Genomic DNA, 23,469 nt, shown 5'->3' with positions numbered 1-23,469 from the left:
TGATGCATTGAGTGACTCGGGGAGTGGAGCCTAAGCCACACATCCACACGAGGCCATGCCCGGATATCAGCTGTAATATTTATGCTCGGGATCTGTTCAAAGCTGCTGCTTGAACCAAAGACTGGGGGATTAAGCAGTGTGTGTGGGCTGATGCGTGTGTGTGTCTCATGGTCGTTGGTGCAGAGATACGAAAGCTACCCTAGAAGCTATGCCTACCAAAACGTGAAAACGCCCAAACTCCTGGAATTCGCACATAAAGCTCAGCTCCCCCGTTGCTGATGCGATACGCATTCAAAACGTGGCAATGCGGCCCTCTCGTGTTAGCTCCTGTAAATTGTCATTTACAGTCGGACACCGCGAGAATTCAATCTTTCCATTTTAATACGAATACCAATATGCATTGTAGATGATCAAAGCCAGTCGCATTGCCCAGTTAAGGAGACGCCTATTATGCGATGAAGCATCACCAGTATTATCACTAACAACATCATGATCACTATCATCAATTCCACCACCATATAAACTGTGATCTTCCCCACACAAGAAGAACGCAACACAATTGTCGATACGCATTTTATTTTGTTACCAAATCAGCATTGAAACCACGTCTGCGCCGCAGCCACAACTGCCGCTGTAACTACCGATTCATCCATTTAAAAAAACCCAGCATCGTCGCCTCCTGACTTCATGATAGCCCTTTCTGATTTTAATTACCACAGCGGGCACCGATTGTGATTGAATGAACACGGCCCGGCTCCCTCTGTGCAGCGCGCCTTGTGAAGCAGCTACAGTGTGACACTGGCTTCCACCGTTCAGTGTGTGATGATGATGTAGATGGGTTTTTTTTAAGATATGGCAGCGGCTACACCACATTGACATCACTAGGGAATGCCAAAGCAGAAATTTTGACCGTCACTCTTTTTTTCTGTTGAATAGATCTTGAAACCACTAGAAGGTGTTCGCGGATGTGCTGTGTATTGCTCTCCGATGCTGTTGAAGGTTGTACTGCGTGTTATTCTGCACACTTCACTTCAGGTGCTTGGAGTTTCTTGAAAAACAACACACGTTACAACTCGAAAACACGTCAGGAGAGCTCCAGTTGTTCAAACTCCTGTCAGTCCAGAACGCATTGCCGAGATATGAACCTACAACATAGCAACTGTTTGTTTTTAGGTTGCGGGCCGTTTCCATGATATGGACATGAAAGATAAGTGGAATGAAACATTTCTAAAGGAATATTTTATTCCTTTAGAGGAAATGACAACCCAATAAAACCAATCACAAGGTGAATATACAGTTATCACAATATCCATGTGTGTACTGTATTTCATCGAGCTGATGAAATACACTTGTGTATGAAGAACAAATATTTTGCACTCATTAAAGTGCACTTCCTTAACGAAGGAAGTTATGACTTTCTTCCAACAGCAAAAGAGAATAACCCCAGTTCCTTTATATACTCTACAATAAAAGTCACACCTCAGCATTATGCAAAGGTTTCTTTTGATACTGTAATTCGCATTATCTCTGTACCACCCTCCAAGAAATATCCAAACAACAGTTGCCAAAAATATTACATCAAAGCTGGATTCAGCACCCTTCAAAACTGCCAAATGCAATCCTTCATGGCACAAGGTTCCATAATGAAAACATTTTAAAATACAGTGCCTCAATTTTGTGCAGCCCACAATCAGAATAGTTTTTTCTAAAAGGTGTAATCTCGACAATATGTGTGTACAATGCCAGCTCTATATGACTAGAATTCACTCCATGGCCAGCTGGGACTTGACTTTCCCTCATTCAGGCTTGCCAATGTGGATGTGTGCCACCCAACTTTAGAGTCCGATTTTACATTTAAATCACATACGTATGTTGAACGTCGTTTGCACCGTACGTAGCCAACCGTGCTAATCGGAGGTGTGGGGGAAGGACAAGCTAAATACAAAAAAAACAGTTAATAGGTTAATCAATATCCACTGTGTAGAAATGCATACAGTGTAATTAAACTATGCGTGTCTTTATTTGTGACTACGGTAACTTGTCTAACAAGCCTGGTGGGAGCGGGTATCCAAAAAGCAAGTAGTCCACGTAATAGGTTTTATAAAGAGCTTCTTGCATTTCTGGTGGCAGCTGGGCCAAGTAGCGCTGAGTAATATTTTCAAATGATTCGGCAGTGACCGTCGAAGGATAAGTTAAGTCTTTCGGGGCGTTTACTAAAGACAGTAATTCAGCCGCGTCACTCTGCGAGGTTTCCAGCTTGCCAATGAAGGTATAGCGCACGAGGCATGGGTTACAGACACGGTGATAGGGCCTCCAGTGCCAGTCAATGTCTTGTTGACCCGTCGTGTTCAGGAGAAACTGCACAAACTCTTGAAATGTGACGCCTTGACCCGTTCTTTTCATCGTACCCCCAAAGGAGTCCTGCGCGCACGGCACAAAGAGGGTGAGAATGAAGTAGGGAGAGACGGGCGTGCAAACACCGACCGTGGGTAATTTTACGATAATGTCCACGTTATTTTAATTAAAATTTCAGTACCTTCTAACGGGTGATTAAAAAAATAAGATACGACCGTAGGTTTAGTAGGCAGCAGCATCAAACGTAGGATGAGCAGGCAATGATTCGAATTCAGTGTATTTGAGAAAAGGTAATTTTCCTTTAACAGTTCAAAACTTCCCTTTTTTAATCAAAACATTTGCATCGGGTCCAAATTTAAGATGCAGTACTTGACATGTTTTTTTGCTGTTAAATCGATTATCTGTCAGAGTTAAATTATTGAAAAGAACAAAATATCAAGCCATCACATATTTGCATATTACAGCCACGTGCAATGGGAATTAACGGAAGGACATGTCAAAGGAGCTCAATAAAGAGGGTGACAGAGGTTGGGCTCGGGATAAATGTGAGTAAAAACAAAGGTCATGTACGACAGTTTCACGACGCAGTTTGAAATATCTGTCAGAGGGGACACATTTGGAAAACACAGCTGGACTATATACTCTCTCAGGACAGTTATTGAAAGGAGACTGGTAACAAAACGTTTGATGAAATAAAAGGTGAACGAGAGGAGGCTGGAGTGCTTTTTGGATGCTGAACCTCCACGAAAAGCAATAAACATCAAAATGCCAAAATAATGTATAATTATTTTAATCAGTCTTGGGGACTCAGTGAGCTTCCCCTGGAAATAAATTACTGCAGTAATATAGTATTATACGACATGGTTATTTATTTACCACAACAAGCTTATATATACACCAATTATTAGCACCTAACAACAATGTATTATGAAAACAAAAGTCTTGACTGTATGTTCACTACGAGGGAAGCCCTTTAAGTGAGCTGCAATGTTGTCACAGACCGGTGTTTACCTTCTCGAATGAAATCTGTTTTTCCATCATTTCACGGAAGGCAGAGACCACGCGTTCCATGGGATCCCGCACAAACAACATGCTGGTGTAGTTGTACATGCGACTCAGGGCCTCGGAAGAGCTGTGTTCGCTCAGCCGTTTGAGCCCGTTGTCGGTCTGCGATTCGGAGCTCGAAATCTCGTCGGCCGAGGCTGCGTGACCGCTGAGGACCAGAGCGATTTTCTTCCAATGTATGTCCCCCACGTGGGCAATCCCACAGTAGAGCAGGTGGTGACTGTCCACCACGTAAATGTGCTCCAGCATGTCCTTCGTGAAATGCTTTGTTTGCACTGATTTGTGTCCAAGTTTTCCGCACGCTTCACGCAGGATGATCGCCCTCTGCACCTGTGCAAAGCTTTTTGTGGGAATCATCTTGCGAGACCTGAATCTCGTCTGGTAAACACCTCCATTCCCTGCACTCAGTGCTGAGAAAACCAAACGGATCATGATATTGGATGAAATCGCCTTGTATATGCACACTCCATAAATACCACTGAAACCCCCCACAACTCCCCACTCCACCGCCTACCACCACGCCACAAGCCAAATAACCGTGTTTAGCCTTAAGAGACTTGAGGAAAGTGCTGTTAGCGAGCACTTATGAGGGTCGGCACGGTACACGAGGGGATGGGTGGCCAGCACCACACCCGGCCGTCTTTGTCTCCCCAGTGGCGATGTTTTTATACACCCCGCCATGCTACACACCACCACTGACATACACTCACCCATCTCCACAAAACCACTCACTTCATCCCACACGAGTGGTCGCCCACCACACTTGCACTCACCGCCACACACCTCCATACAGCCCCCACAATCCTCAAACCATACACCTAGCACCAAGCCACAGCACCGCTCTTACTATCAGTGCGTTGTCGATTGTATTGGATTCCGTTTTGTAGCCATTAATTTAGAAAGGTTCGTGTGCGTGACCATGCCCATCACTGCATATGTCGAGTGTGCCGTGGCGGGAAGCTAATGAACAATGTTATCACTGTGAGGCGGATCTAGAAACTTCCCGAGAGTGGAGAGTGCCGAAACTTTAAATATTTGTAAACAAGGGGCCGATATAAATAATAAACTTAAAGGAAAACCTTGCCAAACGGGGGGGAAGGGGGGGGGTTACGTTTCTGGGAAATGTCGTGAGCCACGTTAGATAAAACATATTCCTGCGAAGGGAGCTGGTAGGAACGTTGGGTTGCTCGGTCAATGGCCAGGGACAAGCCGGCGTGAGTAGGTTAAACGTTGAGTTTTATAAGGGCACCACGGGGTGACCAGGCCCTCCCCACCCAGCCCCACCCCTCCCACCTCCACCCAGCCCCACCCTCCCAACCCAGCCCCCCCCCACCAAGTCCCTCCCCACCCTCCCCTCCCCACCCAGCCCCACCCTCCTCACCCAGCCCCTCCTTTCACGACGGACGGACGAACACAAGAATCCCCTGTGGGCTGGTGTAACCAGGAGGTTCTTACCAGTATAATAGACCTGATGGGAGAACTAGACTTGCGTTCCTGGGTCCGAAATGATCGGCCCCTCCCTCTTTGTTGAACTCATTCTACGTGATTTTCGCCATTATTGTATGAAAGAATGCTGAGTCACTATCCATTTCTTGTGTTTGTGCGTGCACACAATTCTTTCAATTTCACCCCAACTCAGCATCCCACACCGCGGCACTCGTGCCCAACGTTCGCCCCCTGACACCGTCACTTGAACGTTCGTGATTCGCCATCTCTGGCGTCCCTATGACGAACGGTCCCTCGCCTATAGCCCCGGGGTCGACAACCTGCGGCTCCGTAGCTGCATGCGGCGGCTCTTTAGCTTCCCCCTCGCGAATCTTTGGCTGCCCCTTTGCGGGCAGCCGTTTTTTTAACTTAAATCCTAAATATAATTGAACGTTTAGATAATTGATTAAGTATGGCGGGTAATGGGTCGCAATGGAATGTCTTGTTGACGACAACATTTACAACAGTCAAACTGTATTGTTAAAGAAGGACTAAGGGGGAAATAAACTAAATAGACGGAGTTTATTTATTTTTTAAATCCTTTATATTAAGTTCACTTGCTTGCTTGCGCGCTTACGACCGTGCAAATCTTTCGGTCGTTTTTTAACCCACTTCCCGTGATCCAATCGAGCTGACATTTTGCACACAGACTCGTTGTGCGTGACAATTTATTTTCGTGAAAAAAAATTCCAAAATGTTACACTTTTTAGGGAAAAAAATTATATTTAATTACCAATTGCTTAATGGTGGCAGGCAATCATCTGACCCATAGGTGGCAGCCATCTCAAGCCAGAGGACGAGAGGACTCTAGCCGCCACGCATATAAAGGATTTATAGTGAAAAAGTTTGTTTTTACGGGTAAATGTTTTGGTTCTTTCGGTAAAGTCACGTAGAAAATATAATCAAGTAATATAATATGACGTTTCGGTTGCAACACAAGCAACCATCAAGTAAGAATGAATGATAAAACACAGACACGGGAACAGCATAGGCAGACACATGCAGAGAGAGACACACAGATACACACCGAGCGAGACACACACCAAGACAAACAGAAGGACAACGGAATCTGTGCCGATGCATTAAATAGAGAGAGGGGGGAGGGGCCGGGGCAGAGAGAGGACTGGGGAGGCGGGACCAGCTGACAGACGAGGGGACAAGGAGGGAGCAGTGTGGAATTCCGGACCACAGTGGCCGGAGGAGAGAATGGTTTAGAGCAAGAAAATCGAAAGTTTGAGAAAGCAAATTTAGTAAAAATAAGAAGTGTAACGTAATGCAACACATGTGTTGCATTGCATTATACTTATACAATTATACTTCTGTTTGTCTTGGTGTGTCTCTCTGCATGTGTCTGCCTATGCTGTTCCCGTGTCTGTGCTTTATCATTCATTCTTACCTGATGATGGTTGCTTGTGTTGCAACCGAAACGTCGTATTCTATTATTTGATTATATTTTCTACGTGACTTTACCGAAAGAACCAAAGATTAATTCCTGCAGTCACGAAAGCTTCGAATAAAGATTGGAGTTTATTGTTTATTTAAGTCAGAATTTTTCATCTGCTGTATACCTGCTGCTGTGTTTGTGTACAAGTAGGTCCGTGTGTGTGATGGCGGCTCTCGAACTATTTTGGTCAAAGACAAAAAACAATTATCTTCTTCTTTGAAAGGTTGCCAACTCCTGGTGTAGCTAAAACATCACCTTCCATGTTCTGGCAAATAGTCCTCATTGAGTAAACCGTGCGTGGCCGAAACACGCAATCAATATAACCGCGTTCGGTGAGGTTTTCCTGTTAAAAAATGAATATTAAATGTATTGTCTTTGGTAAATATCAATACTGTACCAATTTCCTGTATCTCCAGAGGAGGGGGTCACGATCTCCCACAATTTGCTTGCACCTTGGATTTGCTACATTTGTTTGCTTTTGATAAACTTGCTATAGATTGTAAATTATTTTACTTCGCATTTAACTGTAAGTCACACAATTATATGACCACGTCCACCACCTCTCAAAATCCGCACGTGCAACCAATATTTTGGGGAAAACGATGCCTTTTAACGATTACAAAAACTCCACACATTCAGTCAAAAACACTGCTTTACAGACATTGCCACTCCTGTTAGCCGCCAAAACATTGACTGTTTATTGTGTGTTATATTTACAATATAGATTAGGTGGGGTGAACCCCTTAAGTGTTCTCTATATATCAACGTAGGCACGGCTCCGATGGCATAATATTAAGCTACCTGTGGAGATAATCCGTCTTGCAAACAGGACGATGTGGTGAGCTTATGATGACGAATGGTTGTAAATACCACCAGTGCTGGTTACCTTTGAGGTTTTGCTGGCTGGACAGCATGTGATACTTCAGGTATATGTAGAAGAGCACAAGGCCTCCGAGCATCACGATGCACGAAAAGGAGCGTGTTCGTTTCATGTTGCCGCTACCTATAGGGCACACATTTACTCGACGTTAAAACATTTCCCTTCGATGTATTCTCTCATGAAATATACACAATACTGGGGGAGGGGGGGAAGCTCTGACGCATCAGTTAGTGGACGCCACGACCTGAGTTTAACTTTCACCCATGGCAGCTGTAGGGTTCGCAAAAAACTCCGTTCATCCATGGGCCCTATATTTTCCTCGTCGTCTGATTATCGGCAACTTTTCCTATACATCTGTGCGAAACGGCATCCTAGTATCCACAATTTTAGTTTGCCGACGAAAGAGCAATCAACGTGGCAAGTTCATCACCATGTCCGTAGCGGTTGTCGACGATATTTCGCCCCCGCATGCAGATCAGAGAAATAAAATTGTTGATAACCACGCGTCTAAGAATATTATATGCGATATTGGGGCTCCAATATCACCGTGGATAAGAGGAGTTATTATGTGTGCTCATGTTCTGCTAGGCATGGAACATCGCGCATCAATTTTTTGGGGAGAAGTCTTATTTTTCCCTGGTTAGTCAATGTTTTAGGTTTTACCCTTTCTGGCAAGAAAACAGGTGTTAAGATGTTCAAACACCAAATAGATACCTTTTGCCAGGCATAAAGTCTGCATTTAGCACACATACTTGTGGCAAAATATGCAAACAAACATGTTCTGAAACGATATAAATTGTCTTTGAAACTGATTGGCCTACACCAGAGACAGCCTTCCGTATGGCCTTGTCTCACCACCAGTGTCAGTCCAGACAACGCCAACAGGCGAACAGTATAAAGACAATGCACGTATCAGAGCACTTATAGCTTTGGTTGAGCAACTATGTCATGGGACATTTTTCATGCTTTGATACTGGCAGAAAAGGTCCCAAGATATAGTAGATGTTTTGTTAAACTTTATTTCTGCTTTGGCATTCGACCGTTAACTTCCTCGCCTGGTTTCCAGCAGGTCGTGGGTTCGATCCCGACCCTGACGCCTGTATATTTGGAGTTTGTGCGTCTCCCAGTGGTCGCGTGGATTTTTTCCAGGTCCTCCAGTTTTTCCCTCCACATTCAGAATCAACGTGCGTTTAGAGTATTTGGCTGCAATACATCTGCACGCGATAAGCCACTCCGTTGATATATCATTTGCGATCAGGTAGCTTTAAAAAAAGAGCTATATAGCTCAGTGAGCCTTACCTGGTAAAATAAAAAAAAAATGTTTAATAGTTTAGTTACGGCAGGGAGATTTACGTTCCGTGTTGATGTTAGAGGTTGATGAGCCAGTCGAGAGCTATTGGGAAGTGATGCTGTGAGTATTTGAGGTGAATGACTGAAGCCCCCGCGGTGTTGTTCAGTGGTTTTGTCTTGATAAAGTTGGCCCATTTTCATACTGTGAAAACACTGCACCGTTAACCAACAGAATAAATCACACTCCTATCTGCAAAGTACGCTTGTGTGGACACATAATAACAATAGAGAGTGATATGTCATGGGGTGAAAATGCACAATTACAAAAACTCAGTCATCTGAACATCATATGATGTCCATACCCATTTAAAAATTAATGAAGGGAGAAGATAAGATGATGTCTCAGGTTTAAGTGCTTTTACAACAACACAGTACAGCATCTGAGCTGCAGATGCATTTCAAGAGGCTGCGATCTCGAGAAGCTACACACGGTGGTGAGATGTTATCTTCCTTGGCTGGTATACAAGAGGTCGTGGGTTCAATCCTCATCATGACGCCACGTGATAAGCCACTTTGTTGAGCTATCATTTATGGCCAGGTCACTTCTGAAAAATAGCTACAGTATTCCCTCGTTATTCACGGGGGATATGTTCCGGAGATGCTCGTGAATAGAACATTTCGTGGATAATGACATTGGCCTACGAAAATATTTTTTTTATGAATTCCCTTAAATAAATAGATACGCAGGTAAATAAATTACATTTATAATAACACAAAAAAATGGTTACAATAACTAAAAAGTAAATACAAATAAGTATTACATGATTAAATAATAGTTTATAAATGCAGTCGTGTAGAGTTCCAGATGTGATTCGCGGACAGCCAAAATCACGGACAGCAAGTTTGTGAATAATAAGGGAATGCATTACTGTGTACAGCTCGGTGGGCTTTACCTGGTACAATAATGTGTATTTGTAAGTGACGAGCACGCACCACCCATCATGGCCAGGTAACTCACGGACCGATCCCAAGTACTCAACGGGGAGTCGTGCGCACTTGGACTCAACGCGGGGGGCAGCCAGCCTCGATGAAAATAACACAACACGAGATGTTGATCTCACCCTCGTAAGGGCCCAATATGGTAAAAAATAAATTAAAGGCTATATCAACATGACCTATTAAGGATGTTGACCGAAAGAATAACTATGGTGCTGCTGTTTAGACGGCATTGAAGCGCACAACAAATGCTTGGTAGAAGGATTAATGGAGTAAAAGCCGGTATAAGCCAACAAACAAATATATGCAATAAAAGACACATTCTGCTGAAATGCTTGCAAAGGTCATTAAACAAATTGTTTACAAATATCACATTGCACTGGAATGACCTTCAGTGCATTACTCCTTAGGAGGAAATTATTGTGAGAACGTATGGGTTAATTTGTAGTATCTATGTACGATACTGTGTATTGAACTTCTTTCACACAGTACGTAGCCAATGTGCATATAAAAAGCATACACGTTTGTACAAGCTGTGTATATGTGTGTACGCTGGCAACGTCTTACTTGAGGTATCTAACAATGCATGTATTCATCAATGTAACTCATTTATTATATTCACAATACACGCACCGGACCGTGTACTCCTGTATGTGTAGGATTGATTATCTTCTATTGTATTAATTTCTGTTGTATTTAATGCGTTCAGCACAGCCAATAGAGGTGCTGCATGATTGTTGAATCCTCCCAATCCCGAATTGGGAGAATCCATCACATCTTGAGTCAGACGCATGTTTACATTCCTTATATTAGGTCTGAATTGATTAATCAATTTAATTGATTGAAATGTGTTCTTAGAATGATGAGCATCAATCATTTATGATCATGCAAATGTTAACTTCAGGCTAAATTCATCGAAACAAGCAGAGATAAAAATGAGACATCCAGACTCAAATTGGATTGATTCATGAGTTTAAAATAGTAATGCAAAATAATGCCAATTCCTGGAACCTTGGATAGGGGAGGATGTTTGTTGGATATAAGTTAGGGTTGCTTCTAAAATATTAATATATATTTTGCTTATTTGGCCAGCCAATAGTGACTGTTACCCAAGGTAGATAAAACATACAACGAATGGTGGCTGCGGTATCAATTTTCGTGATGTCATCGGAGGATACACAATTTAACCCTGTGATATCAGTTTCCCGTAACTTTGCAATGCTATTTTATTTGTTTTGTAAAGATGTACTTTGCGCTACTTCAAGTGGCTGTTGACTCAACATAAGCATGCCACGAGTCTTCTAAAGAAATTTAACAATTTATAAGCATCATAAATGCTCATTGCTGTAATTTAAACAAAATAATTAAATATAAAGATGATGTCATGATGTCAATTACTCCGACAAACCTTTAAGCAAAGCGCTAATTTCACGGATAATTGCTATTTCATGTGCAACTTTTAATCGGTGAGTTTAGTATTTTCCACGTATATTTTATCAGGAAATTCAAAGTCAAATTAATAAAATGAGCAGCAATAACCTCAATAGAGCGACATTTTGTAAAAGAGCCGATAGTCGTCGTGGATCTAATGTACAATAATCGTGGATCTTATTTCATACGATTATCATGAAGCGTATATTGTACGATTATCGTGGATCTTATGTCGTGTGATTATTGAGAACCGTATATCGTACAATTATCGTAGATCTTATATTGTGCGATTATCGTGGATCATATATTGAACACTTATCGTGGATGTCATTTCGTACGGTTATGGATGTTATTTCATACGATTATCGTGGATCATATCGTTCGATTATCGTGGAGATAATATGTTACATTGCCACATTATTGCAGCAACTCTCTAGAGCAGGGTTTGGTAACCTGCGGCTTCGGAGCCGCATGCGGTTCTTGACGGACTGCTTCGTGACGTCATGTGTGTAGTATGTATTCACAAGCATTGCGGCTCTTGAAACATTGAGTGTTGTACCGAATAAAATAACCTGTCTCTTCTTGTTATTTCGGTTGCCGACCCTTGCTCTAGACAGATGTGTTGCCCGTCCAGTGCGGAATGGTGTTTGCCCTCTGATCGATCACTGGCTACTAGACCTGCTTAGGTTCCATACCTGTCAACCCCTTATCAGTGTCCTACCTTATTATAGACTAACTCTGACCTTATTGGTCACCCCCGTGCCCTTGTACATCTCAAGGTTCATCCTACAAAGTCCCATCACAAGGGAGAAACACAAACAATTAGACACATTTTACATAATTATTTTACCCGTATTGAAACGGCTGTATGCGTATGGACCTGAAAGTTCAATTTCCCTACTCTCAAGAATACGGGTAAACCGTATGGGTTGACAGGTGTGCCATAGAGTTTTGTACCGAAATTAAAAACAAAAATGTCTCTTATTCTTGGTTCTTTCGGTAAAGTCACGTAGAAGGGAAATAATAAAATAATACAAATATAAAACAATAAAATTCTCACGACGTTTCGACTTGCTTGTGTTGCAGTCGAAACGTCGTGAGAATTTTTTTTTTATTTCCCTTCTACGTGACTTCACCGAAAGAACCAAGAATATGAATCCCTGCAGTCACGAAAGCTTTAAATAAAAAAATGTCTCTTCTTGTTATTTCGGTTGCCGACACCTGCTCTAGACAAATGTGTTGCCTGTCCTGTGTGGAACAGAGTTTGCCCTCTGATCTACTACTAGCTGCTAGATCTGCTAGATTCCCACTGAATGAAGCACTCATGGCCTTGTTCCACCGGAAAACGCGTGCTTGTGTTGGGTCGTATTAAATGACGATACATGTGAAAAAATAAGAATAGGTTTTACCTTTTCTGGCAATAAAACAGGTGTTAATATGTTCAAACACCAAATATAAACCTTTTTCAAGGATTTAAGTCTGGCAAAAAGGTCCCAAATGATGCGTGCCTGATGGTTTGCACCTCACCGCATTCGCAAGTTTTCCGAGGTCACCTTCGGGACGGAAATATCTGCAACTCCAGTGTGTTTGTTGCTCGGCAAACAGAACAAAGCCTACTCGACTCATTTGACTTGCAGGACGTGAAAGTGGGGGGGGGGGTTAAAAAATATACTACTGCCTAATGTTCTGTGCGGTCATGTGATATTGGGGCTGTACCGCGCTGTTGTTCCGCGTGATGTCTTGAAGCTTCGCTTATTTTTGCTGGGGGGGGGGGTCTGTTTAGGAACTAAATTGAGTTCCTCAATAAGCTCCCAGCTCGTGGACTGAAACGTTGGACAATCATGCGGAACAGCACGTGCTGGTAAACGCCTGATAAAACACGTCAGATTTCAGTGACTGAAAACCGCTGTTAAGTTACTGTCAGCACGTTTACGATACTGTGCAGTTGAGTTGTTGTAAACTGTACGTAAATGAAGCTGAAAACTGGTTCCATAAGCCGTTCTTAAAACAGTTGAAATAAGCAAAACACGATGGCAGTTGTTTGCTTGAGTTTTTGGCAAACATCGTACGTGTTGCCTTCTCTGGTCACAGAAATACTGCTAAAATCATACTGTCAGCATCCGTGTTTTGTGTTGAGCTTCATTTCTTTGTTACAAATTTGTTTATAAGGATGCATTTAATTTTACAGCTTTAAGTCCTCTTTGTGTTTTCCGAGCCTATTAGCTGGCTTTTTGCGAAATGTATTGGGTGACTGTTATTTAATATGCGTGCATGTGAGTATCAACAGATGTACAGCATCTCCCCATGGGAGAATTATAATAAGGAATTACAATCTCATATTTGCTATATTACGAGCTCAGTATTACTGTTGGCAATATTAGACATGCACTCTATAATAATTCTTATCCCTCTTGTCAATCCACTACCTCCCCCTGGCATGTTGGTCATGTGTGGGGTTGTTTTGACCATACTTCCCCGTGCTGGTCCATGCGGAAGGGGGAGAGGCACTCAACTATTGTACACCAATCACCGCAACACCACTCCACCATAAACTTTACATTTTGAGTTATACATTTTGTATGGTTTATTTTACATATGTAGTAACTGGGTATGTCACTATGTGGTGCCGGGCCTGCGAGGCCACGGCGGAGAGTATGTTACCATTATGTGTAGCCCGATTACTGGGCACAGTACCAGCCCTAGCGGGGCTTGGGTGAGCGCTGGTGAGCGAGAGGGCACCACGTACAGTGTGCGGTGCGGGCTCCCGGTTAGGGAGCAAGAGAGAGTGTCTGCCAGCCAGGGTTACGTTGGGGCATGATACTCTGGGTGACCTGCTGACATGTGACCGGATGATATTGGTGGCGGGCCACCGGTGGACGGAGACCGTTGGGGGGTCAAGTGGTATAGAGGAGCTCTTGGGAGCCTTGGGGAAAGAGCTGGAGAGATCGAGAAGCTAGCCCCGGCCCAGGCTGATTTAATGGGGGCCCCGTGTGGGGCTCGGGGTTCTTGACTGTTGGTAAGTGAAAATCCACATCGGGTTGAAGAAGCCTCTAGCCATGCGGTACGGGACCCAGCTCGTGGTCCGGACCGGGATATCGGGACCGTGTCTAGTTCTACCGTAGCGTGGTTAGATGGGCGTTCAACACCCGAGTGTAGGTTACGTTATGTTATGTTGAGTTGATGTAATAAATAGTGTTGCTCCCATGACAACGTCTGCAACTCAGTTGGACTCACTACAGCTGGTGTCGGAAGTGGCCAACTTGCTAAGCTCTAGCTAGCGTTAGACAAGTCATGTCTATACGTCGCAGAGTTTGTGTATGGGCGTCGGACGACGAAGACGACGAGGAGCTGATTCCGCCTACGGCCGTCGAATAAAGACCGGAGGGGCTGCCAGCGGCGCAGAGCGCAGCGGGGTGTGCGGCGCCTTGCCTTCATTGGAAGCGCTCGTCAGGGACGCGCACAGTCGTCTTGCTGACCTCCTTCAAGCAGCGTCCTCGATCCTCACCGAGATATGTTCCCTGTCCTCAACGGCGAAGGAGGGAGCGACGGAGTTGTCCGGACGGGGCGACTTGGCCGTCATTTCACTGAAGGGGGGAACGCTATTGATTCTGCCCGCGCTCGCGGCCGCCATTTTGCCACCGGTGTGGAGCGCTGAGCCCACCAAGCTTGAAGTGAGGATATCCTCGTCGATTGACGTCCAGTTGCTCCGCCGTCGACTGCCCTTTATTAAATAATTTGTTGCCGCCAGTGGCGACTGGGTGGCGTTAAAGCGGCGGTTTCTCACCAATGCCGACCTGGCGGGATGGACGGAGGCAGACGCACTGAAGGCGCTGCCCGCCGCCCTCGATGACGACGCTTTAGCAGCGTTCCTCACCATCCCTCACGCAGGCATTTGACCAGATGGTCGCTGTCGTTGAGCCCCCTTTGAACACCCGCCAAAAGGTTGCCATAAGACATAAAGGGGAAGGTGAGTCGGCTCTTACCTACCGAAGCACGCTCTTGGCGCTGGTGAAGGCCACGTTCCCTAAAATGGACCACGACGGCCTTGACGCCTTGGTCCTCGAGAAGATGTTGGAAGTCGCAAAGGAACTTCATACTGTGCTTCCCGCCGAGAACGATGAGGTGTCTTCACTTCGGATCGCCAGGTGCATCCAGGCGCAGCAGACCCTGCAGCGTGATAGAGTGTTGGTGGTGTGTGCTACGTCCTCCACAGCGCCCTCACAGATGATAAGCCCGCCCCCGCATGCTCGCTGCACCAGCAAGGCAGCGACTGTCGGGGTGACAGCGTTCGGCGACGGGACGACCGGCAGCGGGCGAGGTCTGCATCATCCCGGTCCAGCATAGGCGGGTCGTCTGCTACAACTGCGGCCTGCCGAGGCACATCCAGTTGGGCTGCCGGGTCCCTCGACGGCGGCTCCTGGGATGTCCGCCTTCCTACGATTCCCTGTTTCCTAAGGTGAGTCGCAGCGCACTCCACACTTGGCCCCAGGGTTCACTTCACTCATCGGGGGGGTCTGATTCGATTCGGGGTCATGCGCAGTTTCGGGGGGCCGTCGGTGCATGTTCGCGACGCGTGGCCGCTCCAACCTGATCAGTCGTCGGAGCTGGCACATCGAGTGGTTGCGGCGGCCGCGGGTTCATCGGCGGTACTGGAGTTCATTAAGGGGGTTGAGATTTGTATGCTAGTTGACACCGGCGCGCCTTCAACCATTATTTCTGCATAAACGGTTGTTACATCTCGGTATGCAAAAGATGCTTGCCGTGCTTAAATTTGATTTTTACTGGCCGGCCATGGCTTCTGACGTCGAAAATGTATTGAAGGGCTGCGTACAATGCGCCCGGCGGAAGCCACCAGCAAGATCTTGTTACCCTCCGCTGCAATCCATCCAGGTGTCGCGAATTAATTAAATAGTTGCCCTCGACATTCTCGGGCCGTTTCCTACTTCCGCACGAGGGAACAGATACTTACTCATGGGCCTATGGCCTGGCTGCTTTCGAATCAATCGGCTGTGACGATTACCGAGGCATTCCTCAATGGTTATGTTCTGGGTAAGGGTGCCCCCGAGCACCTCCTGACGGATCAGGGTAAAAAAAAATCTAAACTGCTGCGGGAGGTTTGTGATTTGCTGGGGACAAAAAAGGTGAGCACGTCACCGTACCACCTGCAAACAGATGGCATAGTCGAACGCCTACACCATACTCTGACCTCCATGCTGAGTCACCTGGTCAGCGAGTCACAGGTCGATTGGGACTTGCATGTTCCTATGGTTCTTGCTGCCTACAGGATAACCCCTCACACGTCCACCGGCTACTCTCCATTATTTTTTATGTATGGGAGGGAATATGATCCTCCAATTGACGTGCAGTTACAAGCCGCGCCCGCTGTGAAAGTATCCAAAATTTCTAATTCAGTTCGCTTTACTCTTGCTAAACTTTCTGAGGCGCGGGAAGCTGCCAGTGTTATCTCCCGGGCCAGACAGTTGTCTAACCATCAGCTCAAGGGAGCCCGTGTCTCTCCGTGCGATTGGTCGCCGGGAGACAGAGCCTGGTTGCACTGTCCACAGGTGCCCATGGGCACATCTCCCAAGTTGCTGCAACCCTGGCGAGGGCCGGTTGACGTGATTTGGGTCGTGCGTCCGCAATGTGTCCAGATTCGGTTCAGTAAGCGGAGTTGGTTTGTGCACCCCTCTTGTCTTAAGCCGTTTATTGCACTGTGTGAGTTTGTTTCATCTCCATATCGCAGGAGCCGAGTGTCGGGTGTGCCCGATGAGCTGAGACATGCGTCTGCTGACGCTGCTCCTCAGCAGAGTATTTCTGTTCCGCCCCCAGGCGCTGCTCGATTGATGCCTCGCACGCGTGCCGGCCTCGCGTGCTCTGGATGCGGAAAACCCAACAACCCGGCCTATTGCTCTTTGTGAGCAGCCAGCTTCATCGGGTCGATTTCTTACTTTCCCCGTGCCTTCCAGGGTAGACGAGCCCAACCCACCTGGAGGCCCGGCATTGGGGACTCGCTCAAAGACTCGATTTGCATGATCCCCGCGCATTGCACACTCCCACACCGTCATGGGTTGTTGCGCTCGCATGAGTTGTGGCGAGTATTTGGCTGATCCTGCTCGCCATCGAGCTCACGGGCGTTGTTACACGTTGTGGATGTGAGATGTTGATTGTGGGGATCTTGTACGACGCAATTGTTGGGTTGTTAATTTTTCACTGTTGTGTGTGTGTTTTTTTTTTCTTGGTGTATATATTGTACAGTTGGGTTTGGGTATTTATTGTGCTGTTATGTTATTGTTGGAGCACACTTGCTTATTGTTTTAATATATATTCTAGCAGGAAGAACCCGGCGTTGCCCGGGTCTTAAAAATATTTCAAAACTACTCTTAAAAATGTAACAGTAGTGCGTACTGAGTGTGGTGGTACCTGCTATGATTACAGCAGTGCATACCGACTGTGGTGGTACCTACTTTCACTGCAGCAGTGCATACTGTGGTGATACTTGCGATGATTACAGCAGTGCATACTGTGGTGGTACCTGCTATGATTACAGCAGTGCATACTGACTGTGGTGGTACCTGCTATGATTACAGCAGTGCATACCGACTGGTGGTACCTGCTATCACTACAGTAGTACATGCTGACTCTATAGCAGTATTTATCGACTCTATAGCACAAAGTACGCACCTGACAGAGTGGCATGGTGAGGCCTAGTCCCGTGTGGTGATACCTGCTATGATTACAGCAGTGAATACTGACTGTGGTGGTACCTGCTATGATTACAGCAGTGAATACTGACTGTGGTGGTACCTGCTATGAATACAGCAGTGCATTCCGACTGTGGTGGTATCTGCTACATCTACTGACTGTATAGTAGTAATAACTACACGCATCAGGGTGGGGGAGACATCACGCAGTGAATATTTTTATAGCATTTTTTACGTGAAAGAAAATGTCCCCCCCCCACCAAAGGCACGTGAGTTGGTATGGTCGTATGCGCGTGATAAATAAATAAAAGGTCTGCTGCCTATAGTGCTAGCATCTAGCGACTGTATATATTAGTAACTGCACGCATCGGGGTGGGGGGGGGACATGACACAGTGAAGAATTTACGTCAGCGTTTAGTGTATTTTTATAGCATTTTTAACGCGAAAGAAAATGTCCCCCTCACTCCCACCGAAGGCGTGCGACTTGGCATGGGCCGTCTCCGCCACCAAAGGCGCGTGAGTTGGTATGGTCGTGCATGCGTCATAAATAAATAATAGTGAAGCTCGCAAAAATCGAACTAAATCGCTAATTAAACTAATTTAAAGTTGACGGATGTGAAAAAGGAATAGCGCTTGCTGACCATGGGGCTTACGGCATTGTAACTGGCTATTTTCTTTATGTTAACCCCACCATTGGAGAGCCAAGCGTGCGACCACACAAACCCACACACAAACCCAAAAACCCACAATTTTTGACTTTTATATATATAGATATATTCGTCGGTTGCTTACTTACGGGGGAGTTGGCAGCCGGGACGGCTGGATGCTACAGAGGGGGGGGGGGGGTGATGTAGTGACTGGGTATGTCACTATGTGCGAGGCCACGAGGGATAGTATGTTGCCATTATGTGTAGCCCGGTTACTTGGCGCAGTACAAGCCGTAGCGGAGCTTGGGTGAGCGTTGATTAGTGCAAGGGCACCATGTACAGTATACGGTGCAGGTTCCCGGTCAGGGAGCAAGAGAGAGTGTCTACCAGCCCGGGTTACGTTGGGGCATGATACTCTGGGTGACCTTCTGACACGTGACCAGATTATATTGGTGGGTGGCCGCTGGGGGGTTACGTGGTATAGAGGAGCTCTCGGGAGCCTTGGGGAAAGAGCTGGAGAGATCGATAAGGTGGGTGGGACGAGAGGCGGAGCCAGCCCCATCCCAGGCTGATATAACGGGGGCCCCGTGTGGGACTCAGGGTTCTTGACTGTTGGTGAGTGAAGATCCACATCGGGTCCGGGACCCATCTCATGGTCCGGACCGGGATAGTGGGACCGTGTCTAGTTCTGCCGTAGCGTGGTTAGATGGGCATTCAACACCCGAGTGTAGGTTACGTTATGTTGTGTTGAGTTGATGTAATAAATAGTGTTGCTCCCAAGATAATGTCTGCAACTCAGTTGGATTCACTACACATAATCAAACTAGGTTTACAGTGATGGCAAAAAGTGTTTGATCCCCTGCTGATTTTGTACGTTTGCCCACTGACAAAGAAATGATCAGTCTATAATTGTAATGGTAGGTTTATTTGAACAGTGAGAGACAGAATAACAACAACAAAATCCAGAAAAACGCATGTAAAAAATGTTCTAAATTGATTGGCATTTTAATGAGGGAAATAAGTATTTGACCCCCTCTCAATCAGAAAGATTTATGGCTCGCAGGTGTCTTTTATACAGGTAACGAGCTGAGATTAGGAGCACACTCTTAAAGGGAGTGCTCCTAATATCAGCTTGTTACCTGTATAAAAGACACCTGTTCACAGAAGCAATCAATCAATCAGATTCCAAACTCTCCACCATGGCCAAGACCAAAGAGCTCTCCAAGGATGTCAGGGACAAGATTGTAGACCTACACAAGGCTGGAATGGGCTACAAGACCATCGCCAAGCAGCTTGGTGAGAAGGTGACAACAGTTGGTGCGATTATTCACAAATGGAAGAAACACAAAAGAACTGTCAATCTCCCTCGGCCTGGGGCTCCATGTGTAATGCGAGCATAAATGGGGTTGTTGCTGGCCTCTGGTCCAATCACGCGGCCCGGGGCATTGGGGGGCAGAGCCTGGTCTGCGGGGCGTGTGGGAGGGGCAACTGTTCACCTCGGCTCCAATGGGAGGCGAGGTGAATGGGGGCGGAGCCAGCGGGGTAGTATGGGAAGGCCGGATCTGACGATCCGGGAGGCGGGAGTCAGGGTCACGTGGGGGGAATGGATATAAGGGGGAGCCCGGAAGAGATCGGAGCAGTCGGGGAAGTTAAGATGCTGAGCCACGTTGGGTGGTGAGGAAAAGATCCCGCGCCATCAGCCACGTGGCCGAAGGACCTCAGCACGCCGCCGGCCAGCGTTGTGCGGAGTGCGGGAATAGAGGAGCTAACGGAGGAGCGTGCTTGGCACGCGAGAGAGAGAGAGCGTGCGTGGCATGCGAGAGAGAGAGCGTGGCACGCGAGAGAGCGTGTGTGGCACGCGAGAGGGAGCGTGCGCGGGGCGCGCGCGAGACGACACTGGTCCGGGAGGAGGCCAGTGGGGTGCGAAGAAGAACCTGAATAAAAGACAAACGGAGACCAGCAGTGCCTGACGGAGTCTTTTATTACACATGCAAGATCTCACCTCGTGGAGTTGCAATGATCATGAGAATGGTTAGGAATTAGCCCAGAACTACACGGGAGGATCTTGTCAATGATCTCAAGGCAGCTGGGACCATAGTCACCAAGAAAACAGTTGGTAACACACTACGCCGTGAAGGACTGAAATCCTGCAGCGCCCGCAAGGTCCCCCTGCTCACGAAAGCACATATACATGCCCGTCTGAAGTTTGCCAATGAACATCTGAATGATTCAGAGGACAACTGGGTGAAAGTGTTGTGGTCAGATGAGACCAAAATGGAGCTCTTTGGCATCAACTCAACTCGACGTGTTTGGAGGAGGAGGAATGCTGCCTATGACCCCAAGAACACCATCCCCACCGTCAAACATGGAGGTGGAAACATTATGCTTTGGGGGTGTTTTTCTGCTAAGGAGACAGGACAACTTCACCGCATAAAAGGGACGATGGACGGGGCCATGTACCGTCAAATATTGGGTGAGAACCTCCTTCCCTCAGCCAGGGCATTGAAAATGGGTCGTGGATGGGTATTCCAGCATGACAATGACCCAAACACACACGGCCAAGGCAACAAAGGAGTGGCTCAAGAAGAAGCACATTAAGGTCCTGGAATGGCCTAGCCAGTCTCCAGACCTTAATCCCATAGAAAATCTGTGGAGGGAGCTGAAGGTTCGAGTTGCCAAACGTCAGCCTCGAAACCTTAATGACTTGGAGAAGATCTGCATAGAGGAGTGGGACAAAATCCCTCTTGAGATGTGTGCAAACCTGGTGGCCAACTACAAGAAACGTCTGACCTCTGTGATTGCCAACAAGTGTTTTGCCACCAAGTACTAAGTCATGTTTTGCAGAGGGGTCAAATACTTATTTCCCTCATTAAAATGCAAATCAATTTATAACATTTTTACATGCGTTTTTTGGATTTTGTTGTTGTTATTCTGTCTCTCTCTGTTCAAATAAACCTACCATTAAAATTATAGACTGATCATTTCTTTGTCAGTGGGCAAACGTACAAAATCAGCAGGGGATCAAATACTTTTTTCCCTAACTGTATATATGTTCTTCTTTTTTGTAAATTAACACTAACTAAAACAATAAGCATCCTATTGCTGGTAATAAACGTATTTGGCGATGCTGCGTTGGCAGTGGTGCATAATCACAATGAAAAAAACATTCGTCAACAACACTGTTGCCTTCAAAGAAAAAATAAATAATCAGCAATGTTGAGGGCAATGGCCATTTCTGTGCTATGAAGGACAATTTGCCTGACATGTCTAATTTCTATATTTTTACTTCGTGTCTATTGTATATCTTTTAATTGTAAGGAACGTTTTGTTGATGAGTATATTGAGATCGATGTTAATTAAGCCAACTATTCGTATTTGTTTTCAATGAAGGCTAGGTGAGAGCGTGGAAACACTAGCATGTGTAAAAACGTTAAATATTTCCAAGCATACCTCATGCACGTATAATTGGATTGAGGTACCAACCAATTCAGGATTTAACACAGTTCCTTAGTTTAGTTTTAAATGTACAGCACCATGTTACAATGATTTTCTAAGTTGTTTTATCTGATATTGAATGCACACGTAAAATGCAGTCCAGTATATCCCTAATCTGTCATTAAAATATAGCACTGAGTTACAGAAAATGTCTCTTGCACCAGGTACACCACATGGAATACACATCTTGCTCTTGCTTTTACCGATCACGCACTGCCTTCATGGTCTACCTGCGCCATGGAAAATATCCAGCGAGAAATAAAGCCCTGGCAAAAGTGACTCAACCTTTACGAGAATGGGTGATTTCTCAGACCATTAACAGGCGCGATAACACACGATAAAGCAAAACATGTACCCATACAACCTCTTCAGATCCACCACAGGTGCTTGCCACAAATTAACCACGATACCTTGCTGATCTTGTCGAGGAGCATAACCCATCACGCGAACTCCGGTCATCCTAGCAGCGGCTTTTGGACAGCCATCGAACAAAGACTTCACTGCATCGCGCACTTTCAGATGCGCTTCTGCGGTCGTCTGGAATGCTCTTCCTTCCGATATGAGGAAGCAACCAGAGCTACGCACTTTAAAATCTAGATTTAAAACTAAATTCTTTAGAAACTGCTTTTTGTGTTTAGTTTGTTGTCCTTTTCCCGTACCCCCGATAACCACGGGTGGCTACATAGAGTGCGAAAGAAACTCAATATACATACATACATGAACGCGTGTTAATTACCGTAGATGAGTATGTACACTCACCAGCATATAACGTTGTTACGTCTTCCTGAATATCGGTGAATGTTTCCCACTCAGGTTAGCGAACATGAAGTGGAGCGTAGAGTACAAAAACAACTGCTCTCTGCGAAGCCGTGCTGCACACAATCTACCTGACTTCTGTGGTGTTGACTTTAAAGATGTTCATAATTCCTTGGCCGCCTAATAGATGGTGGACATGGGCAGGTAGGTGACCAATGGGGGAGGGCATATGGGTGGTGAAGATGTAAAGCCGTTGTAGGCACAGCAGGCACTTTGTATATTTACTGAGCTGGGTGTGGTGGACTTATTTTATTAAATCAAATGGGCATCGGAGATTGTCTACGTTCGCAATTCAGAGGGCATAAAAAATGGATAAATAAAAATAGAAACGATACGTAAAATATATGTTTAATGGATACGAGAAGTTACTCATAAAATGTATTCTATTTGTAATTTTCCACAACTTTATTTATTTTTAGCGTGAACATTTATTCTCGACGATGTGTGCAAGTGTGTGACTGTCCCCACATTATGCTATTTTTGGAAAATGTTTATTTCAATGGAATGATTTACTGAGAAGTTCTGGGGCCATGCATTGCATGCAGCACCAAAGTGTTGTGTATGTTATCCATATCATAACTGACCACATAACAATGACTTCTCTTGAGCCCTATCCTCCAAGCCACGTGCACCACCAGGGTGCAGGATGACCCCTCCCCTATAGCCCTCGTGTGCGCAGGGGAATCCGTTGCAGAGCAGCTAATAAAGTCTGGTGTACCATATTCTTTGGGTCTTTCGGTAAAGCCACGTAGAAAAATCGAAGTGGGCGGGGCTAGTGAAGAAATTTGCATGTAAATGTTAAATCGGAGAGCTAAGCTACCTCCACGACGACGAAGCTGTGGAGGTGGCCATTGTATTGTGTAT

General features: G+C 45.7%; 1 protein-coding gene across 1 annotated transcript; it reads right to left on the bottom strand.

Annotated features, from left to right (window-relative positions):
* Window positions 1–1,521: 1,521 nt before the first annotated feature.
* LOC144721209 (carbohydrate sulfotransferase 8-like) lies at window positions 1,522–22,659 on the bottom strand. Its single transcript, XM_078598641.1, has 4 exons — window positions 22,549–22,659; window positions 7,236–7,352; window positions 3,367–3,830; window positions 1,522–2,421 (listed from the first exon to the last, which is right to left on the bottom strand). Exons 2-4 carry the CDS (start codon window positions 7,339–7,341, stop codon window positions 2,029–2,031), a joined length of 963 nt encoding a protein of 320 aa, XP_078454767.1. The 5' UTR covers window positions 7,342–7,352; window positions 22,549–22,659; the 3' UTR covers window positions 1,522–2,028.
* Window positions 22,660–23,469: the final 810 nt, after the last annotated feature.

Source organism: Lampetra planeri, chromosome 11 (genome assembly GCF_965212315.1).
Source record: "Lampetra planeri chromosome 11, kcLamPlan1.2.h2, whole genome shotgun sequence".
Classification (NCBI taxonomy): Eukaryota; Metazoa; Chordata; class Hyperoartia; order Petromyzontiformes; family Petromyzontidae; genus Lampetra; species Lampetra planeri.
This window is presented reverse-complemented; position numbering and strand designations above follow the sequence as displayed.

What these genes read in the sequence shown, in the direction of transcription:
- LOC144721209 (XM_078598641.1), bottom strand. Translation starts at nt 7,341, where the DNA reads ATGAAACGAACACGCTCCTTTTCGTGCATCGTGATGCTCGGAGGCCTT. An exon ending in CAGCCAGCAAAACCTCAAAG is followed by an intron (nt 3,831 to 7,235) that starts GTAACCAGCACT and finishes TGGTTTTCTCAG; the next exon opens with CACTGAGTGCAGGGAATGGA. An exon ending in AACAGATTTCATTCGAGAAG is followed by an intron (nt 2,422 to 3,366) that starts GTAAACACCGGT and finishes CCGTGCGCGCAG; the next exon opens with GACTCCTTTGGGGGTACGAT.